Source organism: Ailuropoda melanoleuca, chromosome 14 (assembly GCF_002007445.2).
Source record: "Ailuropoda melanoleuca isolate Jingjing chromosome 14, ASM200744v2, whole genome shotgun sequence".
Classification (NCBI taxonomy): Eukaryota; Metazoa; Chordata; class Mammalia; order Carnivora; family Ursidae; genus Ailuropoda; species Ailuropoda melanoleuca.
Window position 1 is genome coordinate 92,773,514 of NC_048231.1, and position 12,393 is coordinate 92,785,906.

The following is a 12,393-nucleotide window of genomic DNA, read 5'->3' on the forward strand; positions in this document are numbered from 1 at the left end:
ATCGATGCTGCTTCAGTACGGGGCCTGTGTCATAAAGATTTAGAGAAGGAACTGCTTTGGGACGATGTCTGAGCAAGAGACATTTATCTTCCTTTTATGCCTCTGGTTTGTAACCTACTTAGCAGTAAGTGAAAAACTTAACATTGGCCTTGCTGTTTTTCTTTTCTAGCTCCCAAAGGAAGTGTCTTCAGAGACTTTTGACAAGACCATCTTAAGAGCCCTGAATCAGGGTTCATTGAAAAGGGAAGAACGGCGGCATCCTGACCTAGAGCCCATCCTAAGGTAACAATTTACTGACGCTGTTACAACAGTGTCACAGGCAAGATCATGGCAACGGAGGACTTAGAATGTAGAATGGAGTTCAAGGGAGATCACAGAGGTTTTTTTCTGTGGAGTATTTTTTAAAATGGACTTTTTATCCATGTGTTATTTGGGTCTAGGCTCACACTAGGAAACATCAAACTAATTACTTTGATCACTGGACTCGTTGGCTCTCTAATATCAAATAATTGCTTCTACAATATGCAGACATTCAGTGAACCTGCTGTTTTCTCCATAAAATATTTACTGAAAGAATTCCTTGTCTAAGAGCTCAACTTTAGAGATGTTTTCTGTTTTAAGTTGTCAAGTAAGTAAGAAGATTAGGCTAATGGGTTAGAAAGTAAAAAGAAATTAATACTTGTGAACACCTGCTCGTCTGTATAGTGATCAAGTTACAGCGGTGGCTCAGACATGGTGGGTCAGGCACAACAGTGGTGGGTCAGCTCCCAGAGCCTGCTTTGTACCTGTGGAGTGAGGAGGAGAGAAAGATACGGGCAGGTGGAGTAGTGGTGGCACAGGGGCCGTGTGTGGGCAGGATGGGTGTGGATGTGGGTAAATGTATTCGTTTCATGATAGGAAGTTGAGGAATCTCTTGCCTAATGGCTTATATTTTTTCCTAAAGTAAGAGTTTGCTTAAGAGTGGCTGCAGGTGGGTGTGGGGGACCAAATGTTTGAGACCAGAAGGAACTTACAGTGGTTGTGTGGGGATGTGGAGAACAAGCTGATAAAGGAAACCTGGTCGACTGGGCAGGGTGTGGAGTCTGTTTGAGATTGAATATTGGTAAATTATAATGGTATTGGTCTGTCCTGCTGTGTGGATTAAAAAAAAAAAAATCTTTCCAGCATTTCAGGTTCAAGTGTTAGAAAAGCAAATGGTTGGAGAAGGACTTTCTTGGATGTGATGAAAGGACACTGGGGCAAAGGAGTTTAGGGAAGAGCATGCAGTGTTTAAAAACAGATTCCCAGAGTGAGGCTAGGTGAGTTGGACAGCAGATTGAACCGCAGTTGAAGAATTAGGCTCATGGGAGTAAGGAAGTAGATCAGAGCATGAAATGTCTGGATTAGGGAATTCTGCGGTGGAACTATTCCTTGTGATTGTTAGAGGTTTGGGGTGTGGTTTCAGTAACTGTTTAATTGTTGCCCTCACCCCTCTGTGAGGGCTTGCTTCCCTTTAGGAGAGAGAACTTAAGGTGGTAATGGCCAAGGAAACAAATATTGTTTTATTGGAAACTTGTGCTTATTAAGTAAACTAAAGAAAAGCAGTGTTGGAACATATATGGCTTAGAGTCTGGGCTTGAGCGGGACTTCTGTCTGCCCTGCGAGTCTGAGCCGGCCTCCTTTGTGGAGTAGCCTTGCTGAGGCAGAGAGCTGGCGGAGATGGGCCTCGGTCAGCGTGGTGGCCCTCCCCCTCGGACGGGGGAGGGAACATTCTCAGGATGGGGCGGGGCTGGGAAGAAGGGGTGAATGTTTGCTCTTCCATGGAGAGAAGCAGAAATCTGGGAAGGAGGGTGTGTTCACTGAATGACAAGATCCAGGATAGAGCGGAGACGGAGGAACTCACTGGGCAAAAGGCAGCCAAGCAAAGAGCCCAGGGTGTTGACTCGTCACCATGTGGAGTTCGAAGTCCCCCGGCACCTTGGAAGACCAGGAGTGGAGAAGACAGTGAGGCAGGGGCCAAACTGAGTGTGACTGGGGAAGCGTGACGGGGTGGCAGGTGCGTGACTAAACCAGAGGGCAGAGTGGCTGAAAGGCAGCTTCAAGGGAGTGCCCCAGCCCTCGCAGCCCTCCTGTGAGGAGCGGAGAGGAGCACCCCCACCCGAATGGGCTCGCAGGGTTTTAGTCCCAGTAGGGAGGTGCACATCTGTTCATTGAAGAACCTGCCTCTTGGGGGCCTCTCGGCACACCCAGCGGGAGGGTTCAAAGAGAGACCGGGAGCAGTAGGGAGTGCTCACAGAGCATTCCGGGGCTGAGACTGGTGAGGTTGGGGGATGACGGTGAGGGAGAGTTGGTTGAATTCCTGGGTGCCCTGTGCTCCTCAGTAGTCAGCGGGCTTATGCATCCCTGGTGGTCGTGTGGAGGTGCAGATTCTTACTCCGTAGTGCCGGGGTGGGCGCGGTCCTGCGACGTAGGCCGTCGGAGGTGCTCGGGGTCCACGGAGCACACGCTGAGTAGGGGCCTCAGGGTGTGAGCACTCACACCGCCGCCTCTGAAGTGCCTCAGGAGGGAGCTTGTCCAGCTGTGATCCTGGGGGTGGAAGGCTGTCTGGCAGCATGAGCCTGGCGGTCTGCCTGGAGAGATCCTGAGGATGCCGGCTGGCCGCCTCCGGGGCGTGGTGCGCAGCGGAGCGTGTGTCTTTAGGACATCTCCAGGAGGAAGTCACTGTGTGCTCTCCCTGACCACACTGGCTCCAGGGTGTGCTTTGTTCCCAGCCCGATGCTGCTTGCCACCAGGCCTCGGGTTCAAACCAAGGTCTTTACCTTGCGTGAGATCACGTGGCCGACCAGTAGCAGACTCAAAGTTCTGTTGCGTACTGCTCCAGTTTAGAGGGATAAAATATAATAAAATCTTATTCAGTATATTTTTACACAAAGTGCTTCATATAGAGTCGCTCAATTTATTTAGGTAGTTTGGGGCTTTCTTGCTAAATCTGACAGATGATCAGTATAAAACATTTGGGAAATACAGAAAAGTAATGAAAAGATGATAGTTACTCAAATAACTATTATTGACATTTTAATTTTTCCTTTTATTGTTTTTTGTTTTGCCTGTAATATTAGATAGGCAGTTTTATATCCTGGTTTTCTCCTCAAATTATAAGCATTTTATATTTAATTCTTCAAGATTATTTTGAATGGCTATAGATTATATCCCATTTGACTCTTTCTTTGTTGTTGGGAAGAAAGACAATTTTCTGGGTCTCCCCCCCAAAATACAGCTTTGACCATTTCTGTACCTAAAAAATTTTTCCAGATTTATGAGCTATTACTGAAAAGAGAGTCTTTGAAATTGATTTACTGATTTAAAGAGTATGATCCTCTTAAGATCCCTGATAATACATATATTACTATTTTTCTTATGAAAAAGTTATGTAAATAGCAGTATATACTGTTAGTGTTTGAACTTGTTAGTGCTTGAACTTATTTTTCACAGCTTGGCTAGCTTTGAGTGTCATTTAAAAAACTAGTTCCTTATTTGATAGGAGAATGATTATCTCACTGGCTTAATGTTTATTTTCTTTGTTAGTGAAAATTCAGTATCTTTCTGTAAGTTTAGCCATTTGCGTATTTTGTAAGATCATCTGTCCTTTACCAGTTTATCTTTGTGGATCTTAGTGTTTTTAGATTTTAAACAGCTCACCTTTAGTAATATATTTCTCAGTTAGTGATGATTTTTTAGATGAAGATTAAAGTACTGTGTTAGGTCTATGTGTCTTTGTTTCTGTGTTTCGGTTTCTCTCTCCATGAATACAAAGTCATTCCCAGAGTGTTTGTTAAATGTTAAGTACATCTCTGTAGCCATATAGGGAAAAAGTTAGGCTAGAGCCATATGTCATTCCTTACATCAAAATTAACTCTAGATGGCTTAGAGATTTAAATGCAAGAAAGAAAACGTGAAATTTATAATTACGTATGAAAGATTTTTCAGAGTATCACACAATACCTAGAAACCTTTAAAAATGGAAATTCAAATACTCAAATCAAATTTCTGCATGATGTAAAGAAGAAAATATAAACAAAGTGAAGACAAACCTCAAATTCAAGAAAAATACTTGCAATAATTTCTTTCTCATTAAAAAAAACTTTCTAAAAGTCAGTATGATAATAAAAACTAATAGTCCAAAGTAGGGAGAAAAATGGGAGCATATATGAACAAATAGCACAGAGAAACTGGAATTGCAGGTGTCATTTTATCATATGAAAAGCTGCTCGTAATCAGAAATATAAATTAAGGGGCCCCTGGGTGCCTCAGTCGTTAAGCGTCTGCCTTTGGCTCAGGGCGTGATCCTGGAGTTCTGGGATCGAGCCCCACGTCAGGCTCTTCCGCTCCCACTCCCCCTGCTTGTGTTCCCTCTCTCACTGGCTGTCTCTGTCAACTAAGTAAATAAAATCTTTAAAAAAAAAAAAAAAGAAATATAAATTGAGTTTTACTTTTTTTAGGTGGCCACTATATTTTTTTAATTTTTAATTAAAAATTTTTTTAATTGAGGTTTTTTTAAAGATTTATTTCTTTTGGGTGGGGAGGGGCAGGGGAGAGGGAGAGAGAGAATCTTAAGCAGGCCCAAGATCATGACCTGAGCCAAAATCAAGTCGGATACTTAACTGAATGAGCTACCCAGCACCCCTAAATTTAGTTTTAATTGAAATATAGTTGACCTACAATATTGTGTTAGTTTCAGGTACGTAACATAGTGATCTGACAATTATGTATAATACGGCAATGCTCACAACAGCATGTGTGGTCACCGTCTGTCACTACACAGAGTTATTACAGTATTATTGACTATAGTCCCTGTGCTGTACTTTTCATCCCATGACTTACTTATTTTGTAATTGGAGGTTTGTACCTCTTAATTGCCTTCACCTGTTTCACCCAGCCGCCCCCCTTCCCTTGGCAACCACTGGTTTTCGGTATTTGAGCCTGTTTCTGTTGGTTTGTTCATTTGTTTTTTAGACTCCATGTATAAGTGAAATCATATGGTATTTGTCTTTCTCTTTCTGGCTTATTTCACTTAGTGTAATACCCTCTAGGTCCATCCATGTTGTCCCAAGTGGCAAGATTTCTTTTTTTTTTAATGGTTGAGTCATATTCTATTTGTATACCACATCTTCTTTATCCATTCATCTATTGCTGGACACTTAGGTTGCTTTCATATCTTGGGTATCGTGAATAAGGCTGGAGTAAATACAGTGGTGCATATATCTCTTCAAATTAGTGTTTTCACTTTGGGGGGGTAAGTAAGTATTCAGCAGTTGTATTCCTGGATTGTATGGTATTTCTATTTTTAATATTTTGAGGCACCTCCGTACTATTTTCATAGTGGCTGCACCAGTTTGCATTCCCAGCAGCAATGCATGAGCAATGTTCCCTTTTCTCCACATACTCACTAACACGTGTTGTTCCTTGTCTTTTTGATGCTAGCTGTTCTGACTGGCATAGGGTGATATTGGTGTGTTTTGATTTGCATTTCCCTGATGATTAGTGATGTTGAGCATCTTTTCATGTGTCTGTTGGCCATCCATATGTATTCTTTGGAAAATGTGTGGTCAGGTCCTCTGCCCATTTTTAATCAGATAATTTAGGTTTTTTGGTGTTGAGTTGTAGAAGTTCTTTATGTATTTTGGTTATTAACCCCTTATCGTCTATACCATTTGCAAATATCTTCACCCATTCAGTAGGTTGACTTTTTGTTTTGTTGATGATTTCCTTTGCTGTGCAAAAGCTTTTTATTTTCATGTAATCCCAGTAGGGTTTTATTTGCTTCTGTTTCCCTTGCCTGAGGAGAACAATCCAGAAAAACATTGCTATGGCTGATGTCCAAGAGTTTATTGCCTATGTTTCTTTTAGGAGTTTTATGGTTTCCTGTCTCACACTTAGGTCTTTAATCCATTTTGAGTGTATTTTTGTGTATGGTGTAAGAAAGTGGTGCAGTTTCATTCTTTTGCACACAGCTGTGCAGTTTTCCCAGCACCATTTATTGAAGTGACCATCTTTCCTGTTTCATGTTCTGCCCCCGCCCTTGTAGATTAATTAACCATATAAGTGAGTTCATTCCTGGGTTCTCTGTTCTGTTCCATTGATCTATGCATCTGTGTTTGTGCTAGTGCCACACTGTTTTGATTACTGTAACTTTGTAATATAGTTTGAAATCTGGGATTGTGGGACCTCCAGCTTTGTTCTTCTTTCTCAAGTTTGCTTTGGCTGTTTGGGGTTTTTGTGGTTCCATAAATTTTAGTATTATTTGTTTTAGTTCTGTGAAAAATATATTGGATATAGGATTGCATTGAATCTGCAGATCGCTTTGAGTGGTATGGACATTTTAACAGTATTTTTCCAATCCATGAGCATGAGCTATCTTCCCATTTATTTGTGTCATCTCAGTGTCTTATAGTTTTCACAGTACAGGTTTTTTTAAATCTCCCTTGACTGTTTAACCTGTTGAATATGCAGAGATCAAGAAGTTTCACAGGTACTTTTGGCCACTATGTAAATTGGTAAAATTTCTATGGAAAGCTATTTGGCAATATCAGAACTTCAGTGCAGATAACCTTTGAATAGTTCCATTTCTAGTAATTTATCATACATGTGTATTCCCACTGTATGCAAAGATGAGTGTTGTAATTTTCGTCTAGAAAAGACTAGAAACAGCTAGTTGTTGATGGAGACTTGGTTAACTCATGGGATGAGCCATTCAATGTCATGGGACATTGATTCACTGGAATACTATGTGGCCTTACTGAAAAAGAATAGTAGAGAGCAAAAGGCACCTTACGTTGTGCTGGGGGAGAGCAGGGTTAGAACAGTTAATAAATGTCACCATTTTAAGGAATATGTAGATGTTTGTGTGCAAAGAATATCTCTGAAAAACACAATGGTAAAGAGGCTTGTGTCCAGGGAAGAAGTGGGGCTCTGGAAGTAGGATTGAGACTGGCTGTTCAGTTGGTAACTTCTGAGTTTGGGCCATATATATTCTTCACTTATTTAAAAAAGCTTGAAGCTATCCCTTTTTTGAAACATGGTCAATTTACTTTTTTGTGTGCGGGACAGTTTCTGTTATTTTTATTGTTCTTTTAATTGTTTTGGATTTTTTTTTTTAAGATTTTATTTATTTATTTGACAGAGATAGAGACAGCCAGCGAGAGAGGGAACACAAGCAGGGGGAGTGGGAGAGGAAGAAGCAGGCTCATAGCAGAGGAGCCTGATGTGGGGCTCGATCCCAGAACGCCAGGATCACGCCCTGAGCCGAAGGCAGACGCTTAACCGCTGTGCCACCCAGGCGCCCCATGGATTTATTTTGTTTTACCAAGTGAGGCCAAGATCTAAATCTATTTTTCTTTCCAAACAGTGAATTCTTTCCTGTATTATTGATTTCCTACATTCTTAGGTATATAACATGTTCCTAGATTTCTCCTCTCAACAATCTCATTCTTGTTTCAGGATCACTTTTTAATGATTAGAACTTTATAGTTTATTAGTAGCTGATAGATCTGGTTTTCCTCCTCCTGGTACTGCTTTTAAAATATTCCTCTGTGTTCTCAGATATTTATTATTCAGCTTAGGTATTTTTAGGTATTTCAGCTTAGGTATTTATTTACTTGACAGAGATAGAGACAGCCAGCGAGAGAGGGAACACAAGCAGGGGGAGCAGCAGGCAGAGGGAGAAGCAGGCTCCCCGGTGAACAGGGAGCACAATGTGGGGCTCCATCCCAGGACCCCCGAGACCTCACCTGAGCCGAAGGCAGACGCTTAACCAACTGAGCCCCCCAGGTGTCCCAAGCTTAGGTGTTTTGAAACTTGATGCATGTGTGCTCTAGGAGATGTGCTAAACTGTGGCTCGAGTCTTAGTGATACCAGAGCCTGGGTTCTTTGTAGGACTGTCATTTTTAAAGATCTTCATCAATTCCTGTCCTCTTTTGCCCTGCCCCTTCCGAACGCGTAAGTCCTCCAGCTGCTCATTGGAACAGAGCAAGGCAGGCGGCAGCAGCAGTTTTGGAGGACGTGCCCTAAAGGACTAGGAAAGGGGCCCTAAGTGGAGTGAAGAGTCATTCCGTCATGGGGATGGTGCTGGGAGGCCTGGCACAGTGTTTCCGAATGCATGTACATGAGAGGTGGCCGGCAGGGCACTCGAGCTCAGCTGGTGTCAGGAGGGCACCTGCGCAGCAGGCGGAAGGGGGCAAGAGTGGGAATGGATGACTACAGGGGCTTGACCTAATACAAGTGTATGAAGAATCGTGAGGTCCAGGTGTCTGTCTGTTGGAGAGAAGGGAGTTACAGTACAGAAAGGAAGACAGAATGAACTCTGGAGTGTCTGATTGGAATGGAAGATACGATGTGAACCCATGATTTTTGGTACCTATAGGAAGATACAGAAATAAATATGGTTGTGTGTGTACATGTGTTCCCTGGCTCTGTTCATTGAAAGGGTCTGGAAGCAGCCACAGCCAATGGCAGTGGGACTGCCTGGTGTTCAGAACTTGACTTGTAACACCATTCTCCCCTACACAGAGCTAGGGCTCCATGAAGGAGAAGCTGATTGTAGGGCTGGTGCAGGAAAAGTATGAGATGAGCCAGTTGTGCCAAAAAGCAAGGCAGTGCTCAAAGAATGGAGTGGCTTGGTCACAAGGCTACGGAAGCCGGCTTGAAGGGGCTCGTAGTGGTCAAATCTGGAGCAAATCGAACATCGAAATAAATAAAACAGTAACATTGAATAAAATAGGAAACCACGAGTCCATGTTGAAATAAATAATGAATGAGTAGATTGAGTGTTTGAGGATATTTTACAGTATCGAAGTCCTCTCCCACAAAATAATGCTTATTATTCATAAAAGGAGAAAGAGTAGCTTTAGAGTGGCAAAGCCTCACAGATACCACTCTAATCCAGGAACATGAACTCGGTGAGTGAGGAGGGGGTCAGTCAGCATCACCACACGATAGGCTGTAGCAAAAAAAGAAAGCCTCGGGCTTGTGAGATTCCTGCTGTGAATCTGATCCCAAGGACATAACAGACAAACCGAAATTGTGACCATTCCACAAGACACAGGGCTGTCCTCTTACAACCAGGAGAGCCACGGGAGGGCTGCGGAGCCGTCACGGCAGCTGCCTCAGCAGAGGGTCCGAACTGGATCTTTGTGGTAAAAAGGACACTTCGGGGTCAGTTGGATAAACTTAAATGGGATTCTGAGGATTAGGTCTTAATTTATCATCAAGTGTTAATGTCCTGTTACTGATTGTAAGAGAATGTCTTTGTGGGAAATACTAATGTCTTGCCAGGCGTTGAGGTGTCAGAGATCAGCTATTTATGGTTCAGAAAAGTACTTTTTACTGTAATTGCAACTTTTCTCTAAGTTTGAGATTTTTTAGAGGGAAAAACATATTTCCATAAGGAGCTACTTTTAGAAATTGGGCTCCTGGCTAAGATGACAATTAAGAAGTCTGTGTCTGACTCTTCCTTATTAACAGCTTTTAGGATTCTCCTCAGTGATGGTCATGGAGGTGTGTGCGTGTGTTTTAAGATCTTTTTTACTCTAAAGGTGTTATTGGAGCTACTTGTGAAGAATGTAGAGGAAGGTGCAATACCAGAATTCCCAAATTGCCCTTTCTCCAAATTTAGTCACAAGAAATAGCCCTCATTAAACATTTTATGTAACTTGTCAGAAATTGTCTCTGCATGTACATACCCTTGTATTTATGTGTTTGTATGTATTTTACTGTGCACATTGAATTATCATATACACACTTTTCTGCCACTCTATCAGTACATGTAAAAAGATTGCTGCCTTTTTATTTGCTACATGATCTATTTTTAGTTGTATCGTAATGAGCGTACTTTATGCCATTTTGATTCTAAATATTTTGAAACTACAAACAGTATTACAGTGAATGTCCACATGTGTTTCTAAACACATTTGGATATGTTTATCTGTGAGGGAAATCTCTAGAATTGAAATTGTTTGGTCATAAGTTATGCATTTTTAAATATGTGATGATTCCAAGTTACTTCTAAGGAGGTAGCAACCCTTTGTTATTTGGATGAACCTCAGCAGACATAAACTATTCTCCATCTCTCATCTTTGCGAGTCTCAGAGAGGAGGACTGTATCTTATTTTAGTCTGTATTTGAGTCTGTAGTTAGTCTGTATTTGCAGTTTCCTGTGAATGGCTTTTTCAGTCCTTCCCACTTATTATTGGTCTTACTGATTTATAAGAGTTATTTGTTAGATTAAAGGAAGGAGCCCTGTTTGTCATTATTTCTTGACCATGTGGGCAGTTTAAATTTTTTGTAGTCTGATTTGTCAGTCTTTTTTCTGACGGTTTCAGGTTTTGTATCCTGCTTGGAAAGACTTTAATCTTCAAAAATTGTATTTTTAAAATACGTTTTCCCCCCCTTAATATTTCCTTTAAAAAATCTTTGATTTGTGTGGCTGGTTTGTGGTCCCCACACCATTAATAGGATGTTAGAACACCTCATTCTCAGTTTGTGAATTTTAGGTTAGTATGATTATCATTCACGTCACTTAAGAAAGGGAGCGATTGTAGAGGAAGGGGGAATTATTTTAAGTGAGAAGTAGAAAATGAGTTTATAGGAGTAGAGATGGGGTTGGTACCAGACACACTGCATGAGTACAGTCCCAGATCAGTGTAAATGAGGAAGAGAGAAATAGGGCACTGAAATGTCCATTTGGGGACATCTGTCATGTCAAAATGTAATCTTGTTGGGGCGCCTGGGTGGCACAGCGGTTAAGCGTCTGCCTTCGGCTCAGGGCGTGATCCCGGCGTTCTGGGATCGAGCCCCACATCAGGCTCCTCCGCTATGAGCCTGCTTCTTCCTCTCCCACTCCCCCTGCTTGTGTTCCCTCTCTCGCTGGCTGTCTCTATCTCTGTCAAATAAATAAATAAAATCTTTTTAAAAAAATGTAATCTTGTTTTTCTTATTTAATATGTTAGTTAATGGCCAGTTTGATTTTTAAATAGATAGGTGTGATTGCCAGCTTGTGGTTCTGTGTTACTGACCCTTGACTTTAGTGTGGTTGCTGATTTCAGGCCGGTGCCTTAATCTCGGGTGTGGCTTCTGTGTGTAGCTCAGTGTTCCCACAGCAGACATGTGCTTGGTTTGTGGAGTGGTGAGTGGTATCTAGGCTGTCTCTCCGGACTCAAGCCTTCAATTAAAGGTGTGTCTGTCTGTCTGTCTGTCTGTCTGTAGACCAGTTGGTTTGTAAATGTAACTGGGTAATAGGTTCCACCACTGCCGTTGGATTTTAATGCCCGGCTGTAGGTAATGTGTTCAGACCTGGAAATTGAGATCAGCTCCTTGCTCGGTCTTCTCTCATCTCTTCGTTTCCCCTGTTTGTTCCAATTGAATATTTATTTCCACACTTGCATACCAAGAAGCTGTTTTGCCTCACGTACAAGGTAATTTTGGTCCATAGGGTCATCTCTTGGTATGGTATCTAATGACTTTATGATTAATATGAATGACAGGTCAAAAATCTTGGGGAGAAATTTAAGAGTTTTAAATGAGCATTTAACATGTTCAAAAGTAATGGAAGGGGATTTTAGAGCAGGGTGACAGTTTTGTGTGCTGTGAGTGTCATAACCTTGATGAATTGGTAGTATCATTTCCTAGGAGGAGAGTAAAGCTGAAAGGCTAAGTAACTGGTTTAGGGCAATTAGCTTTTAAGTGGTTGAGCTGGTATTCAGATCCTTGAGGAAACTTCCCATTAGACTTTACTGTAACTATGCCCCTTCTTGCAGGGTCCCTTTGTAGAGAAGACTTCCAGCTGGAGTCCTTTAATTACATTAATAAAATGTGAGGAAAGCTGGTTTTCAAAGGTACCGGCATAGAATCATGGTACGATGCACAGTGGAGCGAATCATCAGTTAGTCATGCCGTAAGACGTAGTCATACTTGTAACTCACCAGACCACTGCATTCCACAGTTTCCAGGACCCTTAGCACCCAGCCTCCTAGGCTCTTACGTTCAGATTGTGAGAGAGTGTCTTCATGGGACAGGCAAGTGAGGAAAAGTAGCACCTGTGAAGAAGAGTAAAGGAATTGGTGTTCTTACTCTGAACAGAAAGATGCCTATTGAAGCACTTGGGCAAAAGGCGCAATGTATATATGTATGTATGTGTATATATACGTATACATTATATATATTCATTCTTTTGCCAGAATTGCAACCATATCACTAGATTATAGAAAATTAAAAGTAAGCCTTTTATTAGATTTTTGCAAATAGGTTTAACTTTTATTCACTTCCTCCTATAGGAAATAAAAATAACCTTATTTTCCTTAGGAAAGCCGTCTCTGTTTTTTATACCTGAATTAAACTGCCACGTACACTTGCCTTAGAGGC

At 41.7% G+C, this 12,393-nt stretch overlaps 1 protein-coding gene across 1 annotated transcript in view; it reads left to right on the forward strand.

Annotated features, from left to right (window-relative positions):
- The window catches only part of ZCCHC2 (zinc finger CCHC-type containing 2), a 58,916-nt gene that overhangs the window by 24,398 nt on the left and 22,125 nt on the right, over positions 1 to 12,393 (forward strand). The window contains exon 5 of the mRNA XM_034642743.1: positions 170 to 282. Within this exon, the coding sequence (XP_034498634.1) occupies positions 170 to 282 (113 nt within the window). The remainder of the gene's footprint in view (positions 1 to 169; positions 283 to 12,393) is intronic.